At 40.2% G+C, this 22,814-nt stretch overlaps 1 protein-coding gene across 2 annotated transcripts in view; it reads left to right on the forward strand.

The window, feature by feature from the left end:
- The window catches only part of CSMD1 (CUB and Sushi multiple domains 1), a 1,753,128-nt gene that overhangs the window by 1,134,504 nt on the left and 595,810 nt on the right, over positions 1 to 22,814 (forward strand). For both annotated transcript variants that reach the window (XM_060291350.1, XM_060291351.1), the window contains exon 6: positions 2,879 to 2,991. In XM_060291350.1, coding sequence (XP_060147333.1) covers positions 2,879 to 2,991 — 113 coding nt within the window. The remainder of the gene's footprint in view (positions 1 to 2,878; positions 2,992 to 22,814) is intronic.

Raw genomic sequence — 22,814 nt, forward strand, 5'->3', positions numbered from 1 at the left:
CACTTTTAAGGATCTTTCTGATTACATTGGGCCACCCCATCATCCAGGGTAATCTGTAACTTCATCATATCATCAAAGTGCCCTTTTCCCATGTAAGATGACATAGTCACAGACTGTGGAAATTAGGCTGTGGACACTTTGGGAGCCATTACCACAAAGGCATTCAGTTGAATTTCTTTACCTCTAAACCTTATCTGAATCATCCAGGATTTTAGTAAATCTGCCTTATCATCCGCTGGCTTCCATATTAGTCAACTTTCTTTAAATTTGCTTGTAATGAAGGAATGACTGACTTTGTAATATGATCGTTCTGTTAAATGGCATCTCTAAGGTTAGCCCCTGCGCTAAGGAAGGTGAGAGAACAGCTCACAGTTCCAAGGATAGGTCTTACATGGAACAATGACCTGCCCCCATATTCCCCCCAAAACAGAGGATGTGAATATCTGTTGCATTCACACAGCCCAGTCAAGAAATCCATGCATGTTAATTCACTCTGGAGTATGATTCATTTGCATGGCTTGGCTCTAACCACGGGAAATAAATTATATAATTGTTACTAAATCCTCACCTTTGATTCTATATAAAAGAAATCTGCACAGGAATTATGCATTTTTTGAATATATACACTAGTTTGATACACATCGTCTAGTTATCTTCCTTACTCAATATTTTACAAACTGCCTCATATATAATAAAGCAAGAATCAGCAGACTATGGCCCACAGGTCAAATCTGGCCTATAAGCTAAGAATGGTTGTTACATTGTTCAGTGGCTGAAAAAACATCAAAAAAGAATAATATTTTGTTATGCAGAAAAATTACATGAAATGCAAGTCGTGTCCGTAAGTAAAGTGTTGTTGGAACATATCACACAGGGCTGCTTTGGGGCTACAAGGGCAGAGGTGAACAGTGGCAACAGAGACGATGTGACTCATAAACCCTAGACTATTTCTATCTGGCTCTTTATTGTTCAAGTTTGTCCACTAACACAAAACTGACATGTTTTGGTAGGTAAGTATTTGGGAGATATGGCGGTGAAAGGGGGATTTGTTTATGTGCATTGCTAATGTTGATATGGAACTAAAATGTAACTCCACCTAGTTTTTGGAATCAGAAACACTCCAAGAGAATCTAATTAAGGATAAACAATATTTTTAAAGCAACAGCAAAATAAACGTGGATTTCAGTCATAAAAATTTTAGTAAGTAGATATAAGTGAGCTGGATCAGTGTGGGTTTCTGAATCCAGAATTTACTTCTCTCTTGGCCATTGTCACTATTAGGCAAAGAGGTATGTGACTTTTTTCTAATAGAATTTGTAACGTAATCTCACCAGGAAAAGAAAGGTGGCAGAAGGAGCCTTCAAAAAAAATATTAGAATGATGAAATGTTTTTTGGAATCAGTCGTGTCCAGCTTCACCAGTCGGTGCTACATAAATCCAAGCAAAGAGTAAGATCTGAGTAGTGTATTTCCTCTTACAGAAGATTATTTCAAACAGTGACACAAACACTGTTGCAATTGGTTCCAGTCAAGGTTTGGCTTTTCACTTTGAATGGATACTGCACGTTTTTAAACCTGAGAGTTGAAATTGAGCACCCTGACATCAGGAAGCTTGCCTACATATTTCACTGGATGCAGCTTTTCCTCCAGGTAAAAGTAGGAGTAACTAGGGAAATGCTCTACACAGCCCACCCATGCCTAGCAAATTCCAGGCATAGAGTACGGTTTCCAGTTGTGGAAATCGCCAGCCAGCCCGCAAAGGGCCCCACCAGTTTCAGCTTCAGGGCAATTTGTGGATCCCTGACATATCATCTGCATGAATAAGCATCATTTTGAGAATAGTTTTACAGCTGAGATGCAAAATAATTATACAATGTGTAACCCCACGTAAGTAGCTTTAGGAGCATTTACACGTGCATCTGTACCATCTCTTTAAACACCTTGATCTAGGTCTTTTCAAGTCCAGTTTACAGACTGGAAAACTGAGGTTCAGAAAAGATAACCCAGGGATATAGTGCCTCAACTAGTGCAAGTGGAGCCAACACACAATCGTCTGTCTGAAGCAGCCAATCCAGTGGTACTTAGACCACTGTCCAGAACGGAATGCCTCACATCATCTCTAACCATCAAGAGCTCCTCTGCCTGAGAAGGCACGCACTCCTTAGTAATGACACAAAGTTTTCAATGGTAGGAAGTAAATGACTTGCTTTTTCTGACAACCAGAGCGCACATTGTAAGTGGACTGGATGTTTTCAACAGCTTAACCAGAGATTGATCCTGTCTTACTTTTGAAAGATTTAATTTTGTTTAATATACTACTTCACTCACACATGATTTTATTCCATGTTGAATCTCTTTGACAGTTCTTGTCACTAATCTCATAAACATCCCTCTTCTTCACTTGAGTAGGAAAGGCCCAGGTTGTGAATCTGCAGATGGGGCCCTGGAAACATTGGATGTTATCAGTTATCTGAGTCGACTTCAGGTGAAACCGAATTGCCAAGTGTTCAAATAGTGAAGGGCAGACTTGTATCATTTGCCTATCTTTTCCTTTTGTAATTCACTATGATCGAGGTCCTGATAAGAAGAAATAAGAGATCAAAAGAATATCTGCTCATTTAATCATCATTAATAAAGAAGAATCAAAACGTCCAATATTTGTGAAAGCCTTTATTCCATCAAGGATGAATATTGCATTTCTTTGTGGGCAAAGATGAAATTACCTGAAGTGCTTCAATGTGGAAATGCAGCTAATAAATGGCATCTGTTTTAGGCAACTCTACATAAAGACTGTCGGCGCTCAGTTGTAAAATCGGGTTTGAGATGGGACATTTGCGCTGCTGGTTTACAAGACAGATTTTCTTCATTCTCTCTTCCAGGCTGACGGGCATGAACCTCCCTTCTCCTGTTATCAGTAGCAAGAATTGGTTACGACTCCATTTCACATCCGACAGTAACCATCGACGGAAAGGATTTAATGCTCAGTTTCAAGGTAAGAAGGCTCCATCGTATAAGAAAAAAAAATGTATTCACACTGCATAAATGCAACTACCTGATTTAGTGACTTACACATAAGGGGACCTCAAAACAGACATGGCAGATTGTTTGTAGCCGGGTAAAACAGAGTCTGTAGTCAATAGTATGTAGGGTTGATTCTGAAACTTTCTCTTTCTCTCTAATTTCTAGGGTTTATTCCTGGATCGTATTGTATAGTCTCCTATATGTTTCTAATAATCAATAATTGTTATCAGTACTGTGAAAAGGTTGGTGGAAACTATTCCACATGCGTCTGCAAATAAAACTAGTACGGCGCTGTCAGAAAGCTAGATGCCGTGCCGAGCAAACTTCTCTAGCTTTCCCCAAATCATGGCCGTGAGAATGCCAGTTTCATTAAGGCAGAATTCCCCGAACACTTGCCACAGGGAAGTTGGGACCACAAAGTGAGGAAATTATGACAACCCCCATGCTCCAGAAACTAGCAGATCAGAAAGATAATTTGTAAACAGCTCCCATGAAAGATGGAACAGAAAGAGAATCACGGGAGCCACTTAAGGAGGTTTTAGTAATATTCCAACAAGCGGCTCTGAATGACTCCTATCTGAAACACATTTTAAAATCCGTAATCCTTCACTCTGTCCTTTTGGGCAAGAAGTTAAAAAAATAAGAGTAATCTTCAGGGATTTAAAGACAGATGATGCTGAGGAGGACACATGTGTTGAGTTTTATCTGCCACTGGGACCCTTGGGGCCTGTGAACCCTCATGGAATGTGCCTGACTTGGAGTCCAGGGACAATTTTATTTCACCAAAATGCATTTTATTCATAAGGAGCATTGTCCACCCCTCAGTTTCTTCCGATGCTGCTGGAAAGCCCTTGGATTGCAAATATACTGCCTTGAAGCTTGGTTAAGAGTCACAGCAATTTGTTTTCACTTATTCTGGGACCCAGGCAAGGCCAATCTTTTTCTTCCCATATCTGCCTTTGTGTGCCTTTATCTTTCAAGGCCACATATTCTAACTGTAGTTATAGGAGAACAGGTATGGAAAGGACATATCAGTGGGGACTGGGGTCACTAGGTGATATAGTGGTGGGGGATGAGGGATACACCACTCAGTCTCGTAGGAAATTCTGAGTCTTCTCCATATTACTGCACATCAACAGATACATCTATCCCTGATTTAAAGCCATCGTAGATCACTATTTGGAATAACAACTGACTGATCAGACAGGCAGGTAGGTAGATCTATAGCATTATTTCTAAACTGGCGATTGATCTTCTCCAAAGGTCCTGATTAATTGATTGGTACGGAACTACAGAAAAATTTCTAGGTATCATCCTCTAAACCTGATCAGTGGATTTGGCATCTGTACCAGTGATTGGAAGAAAGGTGAAAAATAGAATATCAAGTTTGAAGATACTCTAAATTGGTAGATATAAGAAACAATTGTAATAGTTTAGACATATCAGCCATTGATGATATATATAAGCCGTGATTAGAAAAATCTGTACATAAGTCCCAAGAGATAAAAAGATGCAAAAATATAAGGAGGGGTAAACATGGCTTAACAGTGATACATGAGGAAACCTCTTCAGGCTGACTTTGAAGTTCAAGTCCAAGACTAAATGGGGGGAGGGAGCTGCCTTTTGTTTCATTCACCTCAGGCCTTGTATCACAGGAGGGGTCATGACTAAAGCTGAATCCCAGCCGACCATACGTGGAAGGTCAGATTCAGTACCGGATGTCATCCTTTTGTGACATAACAGAGAGCACGTGTCAACGCCAGGAGGGGAGGCATTATGAGAATTTTTCTTGCTCCTGAGGGCAGAACTATCACCCATGAATAGAAGCTACGGGTGGTCCTTCCTGCTGATTCTAGAACAAGCCTGAGGGCAGAGGAAGGCAAGAGGCAAGCGATGGCTCAGGATGAGCCTCTCAGAGCCCCTGGCAGCTGTCCCACTGACCACCTCCTCTGGACACCACTCTGCCCTGACTTTGCCTCTGAGAGGTCTCAATGTTTTCACTCTGAGGACAAATGAGGGGAAAGCTTCCTGTTCTGTAGGAAAGTGTGCTATTCCTATAAATTTTCCCTTTTTTTTTCTGCCGGGATTAAACATCAGGAAGCCCCAATTTGTATTGTACTTTATTTCAACCAGACAAACTCAGGGGAAAAAACGCTGTTGTTATTACCAACACAATTGCTAAAAAGAAAAGCAGAGTAAAAGAGCAATCTAGAAAACCAGCAAGAACAATAATAATAGTGAAAACACACAGTGTCTACTAAAAGCTAGTTTAATATCTATGTAAATATTCTGTCTAAACCCCGGATAGCTAAAGCAATCTTGAGAAAGAAAAATGGAGCTGGAGGAATCAGGCTCCTGGACTTCAGACTATACTACAAAGTTACAGTAATCAAGACAGTATGGTACTGGCACAAAAACAGAAATATAGATCAGTGAAACAGGATAGAAAGCCCAGAGATAAACCCACGCACTATGGTCACCTTATCTTTGATAAAGGAGGCAAGAATATACAGTGCAGAAAAGACAGCCTCTTCAACAAGTGGTGCTGGGAAAACTGGACATCTACACGTAAAAGAATGAAATTAGAGCACTCCCTAACACCATACACAAAAATAAACTCAAAATGGATTAAAGACCTAAATGTAAGGCCAGACACTATAAAACTCTTAGAGGAAAACATAGACAGAACACTCTATGACATAAATCACAGCAAGATCCTTTTTGACCCACCTCCTAGAGAAATGGAAATAAACATAAATAAACAAATGGGACCTAATGAAACTTAAAAGCTTTTGCACAGCAAAGGAAACCATAAACAAGATGAAAAAACCCCTCAGAATGGGAGAAAATATTTGCAAACGAAGCAACTGACAAAGGATTAATCTCCAAAATTTACAAGCAGCTCATGCAGCTCAATATCAGAAAAACAAACAACCCAATTTAAAAAATGGGCAGAAGACCTAAATAGACATTTCACCAAGGAAGACATACAGATGGCCAAGAGGCACATGAAAAGATGCCCAACATCACTCATTAGAGAAATGCAAATCAAAACTACAAGGAGGTATCACATCACACCAGTCAGAATGGCCATCATCAAAAATCTACAAACAATAAATGCTGGAGAGGGTGTGGAGAAAAGGGAACCCTCTTGCACTGTTGGTGGGAATGTAAATTGATACAGCCACTATGGAGAACAGTATGGAGGTTCCTTAAAAAACTAAAAATAGAACTACCATATGACACAGCAATCCCACTACTGGGCATATATCCTGAGAAAACCATAATTCAAAGAGTCATGTACCGCAGTGTTCATTGCAGCTCTATTTACAATAGCCAGGACATGGAAGCAACCTAAATGCCCATCGACAGATGAATGGATAAAGAAGACGTGGCACATATATACAATGGAACATTACTCAGCCATAAAAGGAAACAAAATTGAGTTATTTGTAGTGAGGTGGATGGACCTAGAGACTGTCATACAGAGTGAAGTAAGTCAGAGAAAAACAAATACTGTATGCTAACACATATATATGGAATCTAAAAATAAAAATCATTCTGAAGCACCTAGGGGCAGGACAGGAATAAAGACGCAGACGTAGAGAATAGACTTGAGGACACGGGGAGGGGGAAGGGTAAGCTGGGACAAAGTGAGAGAGTAGCATGGACATATATACACTACCAAATGTAAAATAGCTAGCTAGTGGGAAGCAGTGCATAGCACAGGGACATCAGCTTGGTGCTTTGTTACCACCTAGAGGGGAGGGATAGGAGGGTGGGAGGGAGACGTAAGAGGAAGGGGATTTGGAGATATATGTACAGGTATAGCTGATTCACTTTGTTATACAGCAGAAAGTAACACAACAATGTAAAGCAATTATACTCCAATAAAGATGCTAAAAAAAAATGTGGTATAACCACATAATGGAATATTACTCAGTAATGAAAAAGAATGGACTATTGAGAAATGCAATGACATGGATGAATCTCAACTGCATACAGTGTGTAGTTTTAAAAGGCTACACTACATGATTAACCTGAATGATATTCTGGGAAAAGCAAAACTAAATAGAGACAGTATCAGTGGTGTCAAGGATTAAGGGTGAGGAGAGGAGCTGACTACAAAGGTGCAGGGCTGGCGAATTTTTTTTTTTAATATCATGGAAGCATTGTGCTTATTGTTTTCTGCTGATAGTTAATATGAGTCTTTACTTTTTGTTAAATTTTGTAGAACTGTATAATCAAAAGAGTGAATTTTACTGTATATAAATTTAAAAATAAAATAATGCCATGCTTCTGTATGATCACATGGTACTATCAGTATCTTATCCTTTACTCATTAAAAATGAATACTAAAAAAAAAAAAAAAAAGAAAATGTGGCTGTTTGAAACAGAGATGAGCTGTAAGCATAAAAGTCATCAGATTTCAAAGGCAGTGTGAAAAAAAATGACTATAAGACATTGTGCGTTGAAAAGATGATGTCTTTTTATCATTTTAAATATTTTTAAACTTTTTTAAGGTGTCTACTAGAAAATTTTAAATTACATAAGTGGTCACATTTGTGGCCCACACTTTATTTTATTGGGCAGCTCTGGTGTAAATATTTGAGCTTCACACTGAGATTGGCCATGCCTTTTCAACAGGACCGGCTGAAGTGATTTCTGGGATGTTAGGTTTAGTATGAGGATTTCAGACATTAGTAATCAGTGGGGTAGGTTGCTTGAGAGACTATGTGAGATTCTACCTAAGTCTTGGTTTAAAATTTTCGTTTATAAAGCAAAATCTCGGTAAGAGGTCAAAGTATACGCTTTACTACCATTTATTCTTCAATCTAAATGAGTTTTTCAGCTCCTTCCTTGGAAGTGAACAAAACATAGGGATTATATGAAATTTCCCAGTGATTGAAAGAGAAAGAATTATACTATGAAAGAGAAAAAGAAGAAAAGATAAAAAAAGAAAAAAAAAACATTTTTTTAAAAAGAGAACAAATAGTGAACAAATGAGGATTTTTTTTTTTTTTTTAAATTCACAAGATTGCCATGGACCGGCCTTTGACATCCTGATTAAAACCTGAGTGTAAGGGGACTTCCCTGGTGGCGCAGTGGTTAAGAATCCACCTGCCGATGCAGGGAGCACGAGTTCGAGCCCTGGTCTGGGAAGATTCAACGTGCTGCACGGCAACTAAGCCCGTGTGCCACCACTACTGAGCCTGTGCTCTAGAGCCCGCGAGCCACAGCTACTGAGCCCATGCACTGCAACTACCAAGCCCACGTGCTGCAACTACTGAAGCCCACGTGCCTAGAGCCTGTGCTCTGCAGCGTGAGAAGCCACCGCAATGAGAAGCCCGTGCACCGCAACGAAGAACCAATGCAGCCAAAAATAATAAAATAAAATAAAAGTTTAAAAACCTGAGTATAAGCTCCTAAGAGGCTTCTATACTACTCAGTAGATGAGTGAGAACTACCTCTTCCTCAGTTCACTGTCTTTAGTGTCCAGGACAAGGACCAACAAAAGGTTTCAGATCTCATAGTGGTGATAAAAAGGAAGGGGACCATACCACACATGAATAGATCCCCTCCTTAGTGTGACCTTAGTGTGAAGGAAGCTAAATCAGCTTATGCTATCCACAAATTAAATCCTGACTGCATAGTAGGTGATACCATGATTATAAGTTTTATTAGAATAATAGGTTTATTTTTAAAAACTTCCTATTTAAATATTTCTTGGAAAACCCCACTTGGATTATAATTTTCTTAACTGACAAAAATTCTCACAACCTGGATGTGAAGTAAGTGCTCTACTGAAGTAATTAAAATTATCATTTAAAACTTTTGAAAAAGCAGTGACTGTGGAAAACTAAAATAATATAAAATTTAAATTCAGTGAAATTAATACCTCTGTTGAATCTTCACTGTAGAAAAAGTGGTTCTATTTTTTGCAAATTCCTTTATATTTGATTCATTCAGTGACACCAGAAGAGTCCAAGAGAATTTTAATTACAAGTATACTGAAGATAAAAGTGAGTTCTGGCATTAATTTTTCTCTAGTTTTTAGAGAAATGCCATTATTGGTTAAAGACTTCTGTCAGCATTGCATACCTCTTGAAGTTCTTCAACTTACCTGCTTCTCTGAATGGCCACTAAGGTAAAATGTCTGCATTATTTATTGCTAAAAAATTGAAAAAGGATAACATTATATCCCATTCTATCTCAATTGGCTATGAATTCTATTGCTATTGTCTTGATAAATACGGATCAATAACTTAATACTTAATAATACTCTTTGCACCCTCAGATCCCTTTCAATGTTCCTTCTTCAGCTCCTTTATATGATTTGCAATTTTCTTTGCCTAGGAAACTATTTTCAAAGTCTTTTCTTGTGAAATAAAGTTATAACCCAGATGAGTCTTTAGGGATTACTCTTAGGCTTTATTTCATTAGCTAATTTTAATCTAATTAGTGCGAGGCAGGAAGCTTATAGTTTTGCATGTCCGTATAATTTTCTTAGCAACAGGTACTCAAGGAATGAGTAGATGTGGTCCTTTGTGCATTTTGACTAGTTAGAGTTTAAATGATAAGTATTAAAATTTTTTTAAAAACCTAATCGAATGTTCATAAAAAGCTCACTTTTTCTAGCTCTGTTGAAGAACCCATGCTCTCTTTTTTCTTCCTCTAGAAATTGTCATGTTTTATAGATGATGAACAGGAAGTTTATTCATAGCAAGTTTAAAGTCATGCTCAAAACAGATTAGCTTAAAAAATAGCTCTGGGAAAACACATCTGTAATAAATCCTATTTCAAGTAACGTCAATAAAAAATATTTCTACGCAATAAACGTGAAGCCTTCCTCCTGTTCTATTAGTTGAGCCTTATACTTTATTACATTGAATCCAAGATGAGAATGTTTTCACATTTTAATGTCTCCAAAAGGAGGATCATGTATTTGGCACTACTTTGCCTTGGCCCCTTCTCAGTGGTATATAATTCTGCGTCCTATGATCAGCGGTACCTTAGATTTGATGAGGTACTCTGATGGTACTTGTTGATCTGACTGCAGGCGCTTCTCTTCTGCCAGATGTTAAGACTCTCTTGATACGACTTTGTCTCATTTCCTGCCCATCATTCCATCCCAGGGCCCCAGTGCACATGCAGAGTTCTAGAACCTTCTCCCACCTCTGCATGTGCCTGTCCTGAGGTGAAGAGCAAAGACAATAGAAAGAAAGGGAAACAAGAAATATTGGGGTCTTGGGGGAGTTATAATTGGTATTAATTAAATTTGTAAAAATAATTTCAACAAGAAATCATCTAAAATTAATATCACACCATATGGTACAACCTCACAATATAGGAGTTTAAACATTAATGGATTTAACTATGGACTGCAAGTAATCAGCAAGCATATTCATTTTGAAAGACTGAATAATGTAAATTGGCAGAAAGCTGAGCATCCACAGACTGAAATCGGCGTTTCTAAAAACAATGTCGGAACTTGGCCATATAAGTTTAAGATGACAAGGAGAGTTTAAGATGACAAGAGACTGCCTGGAGGGAAAATGGTGAGGGAAGGGGGATGACATTCCTTATGGATCCAGCATCAGATACTTTACAAATATTTTTTTAAAACTTAAAACTGAAAAGACTTCATCACCAAGGTGGCAGGGGAGGAGGTCTCAGCCTCCGAAAACCAATAATATCCAACTACCCGTGAACAAATACAGCTCCGGGAGAGCTCAGGAGAAGCAGCAGCAGCACAGCGGAGCACAAACCCTGAGAATAACCCCACGGAGAGGGCAGGAAGAAGTTCCGTTTTTCCTGCATCATCCCATCCCCCAGGCTGGCACTGCTCGGGGTGAAGAGGAAACTCCTCCCCAGAAGGTTCCTCCAAGGCAAAGGAGAGCAGGGAGAGCCGCCAGCTCCCCAACCACATGAAGGACCCACAGAGGTCCCCACCCTAAGGAAACCAGCACCATTAGATTCACAGTGACCCCTGTACAACGTTTGCCCCAAAGAGCCCTGTAGGTTTTCTCCTCTGCACACTCCAGCTGTTTGAGTCCCAACCCCTCTGTCCCAGTTGCTGGGACCCCAGCCAGTGCTGCCGTGGGGACCCCAGCCCTGGCACCCAGAGCGTGCACATCACCAGTCACCATCAACACCTGCCTCTGTCCCTTTTACTGCTGGATCCGGAGGGGCTGCCGAGGACCCCAGTAGCTCTCACAGACACCACAGATGTCCTGAAGCTCCTGGCACTAAGGACTACAGGGTTGGCGACATCACAGATCACAGCTATTTGAGCTGAGTCCCAGCCCCACACACCTGAAGCTGCAGCACACCTCCACTCCACCAGGCCCAGGGGCACAGCACATTCCAGCATGGCCCCCTCCAGCAGGTGAAGGTCTTTCCTCACCAAAGCCAGTCCATAAAGTCTGGAAAAGGTGACAGCTTCTTAAATGTGCAGGCAACTGTGCAAGGCTACAGGGATCACAAAGAATCAGGGAAATATGCCACCACCAAAGGAACGCAATCAACGTCCAGTAAATGGCCCCAGTGGAATGGAGACCCATGAATTGACTGACAAAGAATTCAAAATAATTGTTCTAAAGAAGCTCAATGAGCTACAAGAAACATGGATAAATCATTTGATGAAATCAGGAAAATGATACAAGAAAAAATGAGAAGTCCAACAAAGAGATATAAAACATAAAAAAGAATCGAACAGAAATTTTGGAGCTAAGGAATACAATGAATGAACTAAAAAACTCAATAAGAGCTTCACCGACAGATGCAGTCAAGCAGAAGAAAGAATCAGAAGTCTCTGGAAGACACCCAAACAGCCAACAGGTCTATGAAAAGGTGCTCAACTTCGCTGATCACCAGGGCAATCAAATCAAAACCACAGTGAGATATCACCTCACACCCGTGCATGGTCTCGATTACAAGTGGAAACTGAAAAAAAAAAGTGAAACTCATAGTAACAGAGAGTGGAATGGTGGTTGCCAGGGAAATGGGGAGATGTGGGTCAAAGGGTACAAACTTTCAGTTATAACATGAATAAGTTCTGGAGACATAATGTACAGCGTGGTGACTATAGTTAATAATAACGTGCTGTATACTTGAAATTTGCTAAATTACTACATCTCAGGTGTTCTCACCAAAAAAAAAAAAAAAATTAACTACTTGAGGTGACGTTAGTGTTAATTAGCGTGATTGTGGTCATCATTTAACACTGTATGCATATATCAAAACATCACATTGTACACCTTAAACATGTGCAATTTTTATCTGTCATCACAGCTCAATAAAGCTGGGAAAAACCTTTGTTATCTAAATAAAAAAGTAACTTTATAGAGTAAACCCTCACTATTCTGAGATTAAACCTATGTTAGGTGAAAAATGCGTACATATACATAGTGAAAAATATAATAAAGGAAAGACAAAGTTACATTACAGTAAAACATGCCAATGGAAATTGTTAGTCTTGACAAGTTTTAACAGGCCTTTTGTTTATGCTTATATGTCAACTAGTCAAGGGTAGAAGGAGGATTATGGAGGCTTTACAGATTTTTAGAACCTGAAATATTAATGTGGTAAAATTTCAAGGAATAAACATCACTTATCAATATCTATTTTAAATAACGAGAAAATGGCATCATGCATAACAGCGTATCTGCAGGGTTTTTGAACATCCATACCATTCATAGATAGTGTCGTATTTAATGCCACTTGATGAATTTGTCTTTGGAATTACGGTTGATGACCAGACTGTCACGTCTTTTGTATCATCACTTGAATTCGGTAGGAAGACCTAGCTCTGCCGCAGTGTGGTTTTCTAGGGCTTGTTTTCTCTTAGTCAACACTGGGGGTGCTCAGTATCATTTGAGGGAGCTTTGCCATTTTCCCACGACTGGAGCTTACAGCCCCAGAAAGGGCATGGCATGTTCATCTTTGGCTGAGGGGCCGATACTTGCATTTCTGATCATGATCAAAATTCAAATGTAAATAAAGTATTGGCCACAGGCATTAGCTTCAAGTATGATTTCCACCCCAGTTTGAAAGAAATAAAAGGTGTGATAGCCACCATGCATAGTTTATGAAAAGAATATAGAGTAATAGTAATTAAAGCCCAGGCCTTGTGTGTATATATTGTGAGAGGGATTGAAATATGCACAATGCATGTAGAAATACCTAACACTGTTCTCTACTTGCTAATGTGGTATTTATTTTTCTTCTTAGGGCTCTCTCTCTCTATTTTTAAAAATACTTTATTATTTTAGAGTTTTAGGTTCACAGCAAAATTCCACAGAACGTACAGAGATTCCCACACACCCCCGGCCCCCATATATGCACAGCCTCCCCCATTATCAATATCCCACACCTGATGGTACACTTATTACAACTGATGAACCCACGTAGACACGTTATCATTACCCTAAGTCCGTAGTTTACATTTGGGTTCACTCTTGATGTTTTACGTTCTATGGGTTTGGACAAATGTGTAATGACTTGTCCACGGTAATGGAATCATACAGAGCATTTTTACTGCCCTAAAATATCCTCTGACCTCTCCTGTTATTTGAAACATTGTAAAATTCACAACTTCTTTGAATTTATTTCTATATTTATTGAACTTGGAGAAAGAAAGAGGCAGTTTTCTTACACATATCTACTAAATGTATTTACTAAATGAACGTGTATATTAGAGTCTATATAATGATTACAGAGAGAGCCTATAGTAATTATCGACTTTAATGTTGGAAACGTAAACACCAGCAAGGGAGACATAGTTCACTTCCCCTTCATTAGTTTGTCAAGTTACTTCCCCTTCATTAGTTTGTCACAGTGTTCTTCTGCAATCTCTTGCAGGTAATTTAGCTGTTTCTTATAAAAATTTCCCGTGACAGTCATCTACCTATGGCGTTACAAAGAAAGTCAGAGTTCAAGGAAATTGTCACCCTGCAAAGATTAAGTAAAGGCTGGCTTAACATGAAATGGATTATGTTTCTGTAGTTTTAAAGACCACCATCCTGGCTATTTTTGATTTTCTCTTTGATTTCAAATGATCTCATGCAAATATAGGAATTCAAGTGAATGCTGGCAGAGAATCTTTCATTAAATATCACTGCCTAAATTTGTAGCCAGAGACCTGAAGAGACGAAGCTGTAGTCGATTTTCCTGGACAGAGCAGAGAGATCGTTGAAGCATCCAAAGTAGCTTAAGAAGAGCTCAGTAACCAAGAGGGTGCTTTCTGCTGGCAGAGTTTTGATTTGACTTAAGAGGAAAGGCACTGCCCTGCACAAGGAGGTTGGTAAAAGAGAAAACAGTGAGAGTCTAAGTAAAAGATGTCACAATCAATAAAGGGAGTTTGGCCACAGACTGAACAATAGGATTCCATTTAAAAATTTATTTTAGTACAACCCTTTAATTTAATTCTAAAACAATTTTGACTTCTGTGTTCCTAAAAGAATTCTAGAAATTAAAAAATAAAACCTGCAAGAAATGAGATTCAGAGGGTTGAACTGGAAAAATTAGGTTCATATTAAGCCGATACTTTTTTCTCATGAAAGAAAATTCGTGCCAGTCTACCTTAGCATGATAACATGCGGGTCATTACTACTAATCGGCTTATCTCCAGAGAGCAAACATCAGTGCTGGTTTCTCTAGATAGCCATTGTGTGTGATGAGGACTGCAGCACACAAGGTAAAGGAAATGTGATTTTTATTAAAGCAACAGTTCTTATTCTCATCCCGTGTAAGTTTAAAATGTAATACGTGACAACTGTAGGGGCTTCCCTGGTGGCCCAGTGGTTGAGAGTCCGCCTGCCGATGCAGGGGACGCGGGTTCGTGCCCCGGTCCGGGAAGATCCCACATGCCGTGGAGTGGCTGGGCCCGTGAGCCATGGCCGCTGAGCCTGCGCGTCCGGAGCCTGTGCTCCGCAACGGGAGAGGCCTCAGCAGTGAGAGGCCCGCGTACCGCAAAAAAAAAAAAAAAAAAAAAAAGTAATACGTGACAACTGTAGTTACATGATTATTTTATATAAATTAATGCAGACTTGGCTTCAGCTAAAGCACTTTGTGAGCACAATAAACATTTCACAATCAAGTGTTGAGCGCCGTCTGTGAATCAGGTCGTGGGAGGACCGGTTTGGGGTGATGATCTCACACAGAAAACACACACCCTGATAGGACTTGAGTACCTTCTACGTGTAGGAGCTGTGTTCTCCCTCGTATTTATGTAGACGTATGGAACTCTCACTGATGTCTCATGAAACAGTATGGTCACACTGTTGCCTCTTGGCGAATGAGGACCTGGGAGGTAAAGTCAAGTGGAGATGTTCTTTCAAAGTCACCACTAAGTGCTAATGGTAAGCTGAAGCAGCCAGGATGTGGCCGATGGTGCCCGTGTCCACAGCTTCACTCTGGAGAAGCAGAGTCACAGATGCTACAAGATCTCGGGGCAGGAGGAGGGTCCCTCTGCCAGACTGGCAGTGGGTGGTCTGGAGCTGAGCAGACCCAGGGGCTGGGGTGGTGGCTGGGTAGGAAGTCGACACATTGGATGTGAAACGCTACTCAGACCTTAAGAATGAGGAGTATGTCTACAATATTAGTTTTAACTGCTGGGTAATATTCCATTGTTTGAATTAAGCACTACTTATTCCTCCATTCCCTTCACTGAGGAAGGCTCCCAATTTTTGTTTCTTCAAAATGTTGGCTGAAAAGCAAGTTGTGTTAATACACGTAGACATGATACAGTTAAGGTAAACCATTACAACTAGTTATTTTTATGAATATGTACAGATGCAATGACATGAGAAGGTTGTTTTGAGTATTAAGATGACTTACTGTCTATAAAATGCATACAACAGTGCTTGACACACAGAGTTTGTATCATCAATTTCACACCCATTTCAGAGTAGCTCTTTGTATTTCTCTTCCCTCTATTTTTTTTTTTACCCAAAAATACTATTTCTGCTGAAAACCTATGTATTTTACCCATTTACTTGTCTATTAGTTCTCTTCTTATCCTGGAAGGAAAGCTATAGGAAGGCAGGATTTTTGTCTATTTTGTTTACAACTATATTTCCAGGACTTAGAACAATGTCAGACACAGATTAAGCAATCAACATACAGTTTCAAAATGAGTAGTGATAGAATATATCACTATAAATAATTGGCGAGAGTAGCAAGGAGCTTGCGTTTTGTGTGTAATAATATCATGAAGGATAACCATGTGCCAGTCCTTGTTCTAAATGCTCTCTGTTGTCTGTGTATTTGGACGAGCCTAGCCATGACGTAGCCCATGGGTCAGCTGTGTGGACCGGGGCACCAAGAGGTTACAGCTTGCCCTTGGAGAGGGGTAAATAAGGAGTAGGTCAGGTACTGAAGTGGGCCACTCTGACTCACATGGAAGAAGCAGTGTAAGAATGATCTGTGATGTTTAAAGTGCAGAATTTGTTTTTACTATGTGGCTTAACAGAATTCCATATTTTTGCACACATGAACATGCTGACATTGACACAGATGCAGACTTTTAAAAACAAAACGTTTTTGTTTTGTATAATATATTTGTCAGGTCTCTCCAGAGAAACAGAACCAAAAGGAGGTAGATGATAGATAGATAGATAAGTAGATAGATGGATAGATAGATAGACAGATGATGGAGAGATAGATTGATTATAGGAATTGCCTCACATGACTCTGGAGCTCCAGAAGTCCCTAGATCTGCCATTTGCATGCTGGAGAACTAGGAAAACCAGGCTGGCCAGAGGCCCAAGGACCAGGAGTGCCAATGTCTGAGGGCAGGAAAAGATGGACAGAAGCTGGGCAGCTCAAGCAGAGACAGCCCTTCCTCCACCTTTGGTTCTGTTCAGGCCCCATACAGACTGGTTGATGCGCCCACGCCCACACTGGGGACAGCGATCTTTACTCGTTCTACCCATCCCAGCGCTGATCTCTTTCAAAAACACCCTCACGGGTACATCCAGAAATAACATTTTACCAGCTGTTTGGGCATCCCTCGGCCCAGACAAGTTGACACATAAAAGTAACCATCACATGTAAGTGTTTACTAAATGGATTCTAGAATCCAATTCCAAGATGACTAAGTCAATATTTACAGAATCTTCATTTTTTTAATTTTTTATTTTTTTGCGGTACGCGGGCCTCTCACTGTTGTGGCCTCTCCCGTTGCGGAGCACAGGCTCTGGACGTGCAGGCTCCAGACGTGCAGGCTCAGTGGCCATGGCTCACGGGCCCAGCCGCTCCGTGGCATGTGGGATCCTCCCGGACCGGGGCACGAACCCGTGTCCCCTGCATCGGCAGGCGGACTCTCAACCACTGTGCCACCAGCGAAGCCCCTCTTCATTTTTTTTAAAGCTCATCAGTTAATTCCAATGTATAGTCAAGTGTTGACTATAAAGCTCATCAGTTAATTCCAATGTATAGTCAAGAATCTGTGTTGAGTGATGTCACTCAATATTGTAATCAGGCAAAAAAAACATTATGGAAACCTTGGAGATGCTTCAATTAACATGTGCCCCGTTCCGGGTAACTCTGACCTGTGAGTGTGTGAACTGAATGGATGTTCTTTATTGACAAGAGTTGTGCAAGTGTATTGTGTAGCCACAGGTCCACGGTTGGTAGCTTACCTTCCTCTCTTCCTCTCACATTCAGACCCATACCACCTATTCTAAGAAGTAAACACGTAGTTTCCCCTCCTTCCCCCCATATTACACACCACTGGGGAGTGACTGCTGTTCTTAGAACAAAGACAGAGGTTATTCCGCAGGGCTCAGCAAAGCAATGGAAGAGTTACGTCTATAACTGGAAACGTAAAACTGCCTAATATTGTCCTACTGTTACTGTAGCAGCAGCTGCTTTAGACATTTTTCATTCTAGATACCAGGGGCAATGCATCGTTGTAAATATTCTCACCCCCACCCCCAATTCTAGCACACTGGGAGATCTGATTACAGAAGAAGCCCCTGCAGAGGTACACAAGGTACTATGGAAAATTAATCTATTGAGCTTTTTTATTGTTAGAAATGTTCTTGTTATCTAACTTAATTTGTCTTATAATTATTTAATCAATAGCTTTCTATTATATTTGGTAAGAAATCACAGTCCATAAGCTACTAATCTTTTATACTTATCAATACATTGAGCAGATATGATATTTCAAATTCCATTATTTAAATTGAGCAGTATCACCGAGGTTTGTAGTCAGAGGCAAACCCATTCTTATGTTATATTGTCCAAGAGCCTTTATCAATCAGTGATAAAGGTTGAGTAGCAGTGACAGAGAGAACAAAATGTAATGTAACAGGTATCATGTGTACACACAGGGGAGATGGTAGGAGATACGGAATTGAAGGCACCAGTTCTCATCATGAAATGCAGCCTTCCAATTACATGCATCTATTAAATGGTTTAAGTAGTATAGCACTGGTGTAGTAATCTTAAATAATTAAGTATCTTCATTAAATATTAACTTAGTACACTGGAACTCATAAATTCACTTTTAAAATTCCTCACATCTTAAAGAGCTTGTATGCATTTTTGAGCTCATTCACTATCATATGCATGTATCTGTACATATATACACACACATACTTGTACATGTAGACATGCACTCACACACCTAATCAGAAATATATTTTAAAAATTCCCTTCTGGGCTTCCCTGGTGGCGCAGTGGTTGAGAATCTGCCTGCTAATGCAGGGGACACGGGTTCGAGCCCTGGTCTGGGAAGATCCCACATGCCGCGGAGCAACTAGGCCCGTGAGCCACAACTACTGAGCCTGCGCGTCTGGAGCCTGTGCTCCGCAACAAGAGAGGCCACGACAGTGACAGGCCTGCGCACCGCGATGAAGAGTGGCCCCCGCTTGCCACAACTAGAGAAAGCCCTCGCACAGAAACGAAGACCCAACACAGCCAAAAATAAAAATAAATAAATTAAAAGAAGGCTCAATATTAAGAAAAAAAAATTCCCTTCTACGTGAACGAGATGGAGAGTAAAAAAATAAACTCTATTATCTATCATCTATTTCTCAGTTTACAATAAATTTTCATGTAACTGTGGATCACTTTACTGACAAACATCTGAGATGAGGCAGGATGATATTGAATACATGACAACTCTTACAACCCTTGGGACTCAGAATTTCAACCATGATAGCCCAGCATTTGTCTTTTCAGTTTTTATTCCTAAAGGTTTCAGTTCACCTGGGAGGCTTTTTTATCTTTTCTTTCTGTCTTTTAAAAAAATTAACTGAGGACTTAACTTTCCTCAAAGAAGCAAACAAACTAGAAAGATGAGCGTCTCTGAAACACTATCTTCGTGGCGGATTGCCCAAGCATAAATTCGTCGTCCTGCATGGAAGAATCTGAGAAGCTCTCCTGATGTTTAGTAAATATTTTCCACTTCTCATTTTTGGGTTTATGGTTCTCTGTTTTCTTGGTTAAACGGATATCCTGAGAAATGACTTGATCCAGTAGAACTTGTTTATTTTTAGTTTCATTGATAGGTAACAGCTGAAAAAGTCCTTCAAAAGACAACTCATCAACTTACTGATGGTGAGACCAGATTCTGCAAAGGTTAAATGACTTGCTCAAGCTTATTTCTAACAGAGAGGTTTTAAGCTTTCCTACAGAGTGCAGCGTCCTATCAAGTTTTTGCCCTGCGAGGTGGCCCCGGGGGAAACTGCTAAATTGGTAGAGTCAGTCCTCTCCTGGAAGCTCTTGTTCCCAAGACAACCACTCAGATGGCCCCTACGCAGAGCTCACCCCTCCCTGGCCCTCTTTCCCTGGTGGTATTCATTTTTGTTAAGTTCTTCTGGTCCCAGGAATGGAAACTCATTTAACAAGCTTAAGGAAAAAAGAGGGTTCCATGGGAACTAGTACACTTGATCCAAAACAAATTGAGAAAGGGGACATTCTGCCCCTCCCATAATATTGCTACAGCTCAGTAAACATCCACCAAGCTCATTAGCAGCAAGGGTGTGGAATCAGTCACCTGGTTTCAAACCTCAGCTCTTATTCCTTAGGGCAAATCATCTAAGTGCTCTAAGCCTTATTTTTTTTCATTTACAGAACAGGGATAATAATGGAAACCTACTCATAAGTTGTGAGAAACAAACGAAACCTTGCATGTCTAAACTATAAGCACTCAATACATCTTGTTGCTGTCATTGTTATTATTACTGATCACTTATTCAGTCTCTCTACCCAGTATACGTAAATTCTGTGCTTCATAACTGCTACCCACTCCTAATTTCTGCTTCCTCCATTTTTGCTGGCCTGGTGCTAACTCCTAATTCCTTTCAGTACATCTTTAAGCTTTAGATCTTCTTCCTAAAGTTCATATTTTTAATAATCCTATATTAAATTCTGAAGTGCTAGAAACAAATCAACCCGGCCATATTAGCTGTGTTGGCTCAAGTGCTTATCCCTGATTTATTCACTTGCAGTGGGTTTGAGTTTTCTTAGTAGAGACTATAGCTGGCGGGTGTTATTATTAATATATCTGCTAGGGAAACCTGAACTCTTACCAAGATACTCAACATTCCTTTCTATGTTGGACTGTATTTCCACTGAAATGGACTATTTCTCCATCTCCTTCCTTCAAAGGCAGGCATTCAGCAAAAATCTGTGTATGGAGATAAATCCTTAGATACGGATTGCAGGCTGGTGATGCCAGGGGCTGGGGAGAACAGTGGGGAGGTGGAGAAACTCCTGAATGGGCACAAGGGGTTCTACTTGGAAATGATGGAAATGTTTTGGAACTAGACAGAGGTAGTGATTGACAACATGGTGAATGTAATAAATGCCACTGAATTGTTCACTTCTAAGTGGCCGCTTTTACGCTTTGTGAATTTCAGCTCAGTAGTGTTTTTTTTTTAATCTATATTATAATAGGACTAGAAAGACCCTCCCATATATTCTCACCCAAAGAAAAACTATTCTTCTTCTAAGTGAAGTGATGCCCTAGAGCTGGTAGATGTCATGATAAATGAAGGTCCTTGTAGCGGAAGAAAGGCTTCCCCATCCTCTCAGATTCTGTGACTGGGCCCGAGAATAAGACTAACAGAAAACAGATTAATAGGAGAAAAGCCTACAAATTTTACTTCATATTTTTACCTGTACATGAGAGCCTCAATAGGAAAAATGAAGACCCCAAAATTGGTTATGACCAAGAACTTATATACCTTTTCTTTTTAACAAAGAACAATAATTGTGTGGAAAAGTAACAAGACAAAGGAAAAGGGATTTAATAAATTGGTAATTAAACATAAAGAATTCCTTATGTTGTCATCAAAAAAAAAAAAAAAGAAAAACAAAAAGGGATTTAAGGCCATAAATTGTAGCAAAGTGATGGAAACATACAGGGGAAACTAATGGGAGATGAGGGTCATTTCAGTAGGTCTGTCTGTCCAGGTCCATTTCAAGGTTGACACCCCCTACCCCCATCTCTGGTGATAAGACTGTTCTCTCCTCTGAGGGCAGGGAGAGCACTTTTCTCAGGGGAAATTTCATGACCTGCTTTCAGGTAGGAAGGCGGAGGGAAGGGAGTTCTTCCTGCAGCTGCTGTTTCTCAGGTGTCTTCACGGTGAAAAAATCAGTATGCCAAAGGAGCATATTTGGGGGTGGTGTGTTCTGAACCTCTTCATACACAAGACATCATGGCAGCCAAGCTTGATTTTGCCTCTCCTCCAGGCCAGGAACCGAGAGGAGTACTTCACATACATGTAGAAGCCCTTGTTGGTGCCCACAGGTGCCCTCGGCCTGCCTCTGAGTTTCCTACAGCCAGGTCAGTAGTTCCTGTGCTGATGCTTCCATTCTCAACCTCCCTCTTCCCTCTGCTTCTCCTCCTGAGGATCCCTTGCTCTGAGAGCCTGTTCAACACAGAGCAGCCTGGAGGTGCTGGGAGAGAAAGACCCCTCAACCAAGGAGACAAAGGAATTGGTGGGTAACCCTCTCCACCTTTTATCCTTTCAAAGTTTTGTTCTACACGGTTCCCTAGAAGGAACCCCAGATGGATTGAGGCCCAGGTGCCCAAAGCAGTACCTCGCTCATCAGTGAATACTTTTTCCCCTTCTCTTTCCACTTTCCTATTCCCAGGACCCTTCCCAGATAAATGGAATGCATCCAAGTCTTTCTTTCAGCATCGATTTTTGACCAAACAAAAATTAAGTGAATGCATTATCTCATAGAATCTTCATAGAAGCCTTTGGAGGTGGATGCAAATATTATACCATTCTGCATTAGAATACTGAGAGTAATAGAAAGTTTCAGTGATTTGCCCAAGGACCTGCAGTTATTAAGTGACAGAACCCAAATTTAACATTGATCCATGTAACTCCCAAGCTCATATTCATAAGCCCAACACTGTATTTTACATAATTGAATCAAGTTGTAATAATATCTAGCCTGGCTCGGAGGAAAGATATCATCCTTTTATAGCCCCTAATGAAATAATGGACCTAGATAACGGTCATCAGTAGCTCCTGAAATCACAGAAAGGCAAACCATACATTGTGTTTCCTGTTAGAAATACAAAACGTATCTACGAGGAATCCTTGCCGGAAGATTAAGCTTGAATCTTACCCAGGCTTTATCTGGCTGACAGTTTACAGGACAGTCAAAGGACAGAGAAGGATACAAAACACCTTCCCAGTAACATGGTTAGTAAAATCTACCAGCAGGAAACTCTACAAAACACAGCTCACTGTGTTCAGTAAATAAACAGTCGAGTGAATGGGTGAGAGAAGAAACAGAAACTATAGAATTCTAAAAGAG

The sequence above is a fragment of the Globicephala melas genome, chromosome 21, assembly GCF_963455315.2.
Source record: "Globicephala melas chromosome 21, mGloMel1.2, whole genome shotgun sequence".
Lineage (NCBI taxonomy): Eukaryota > Metazoa > Chordata > Mammalia > Artiodactyla > Delphinidae > Globicephala > Globicephala melas.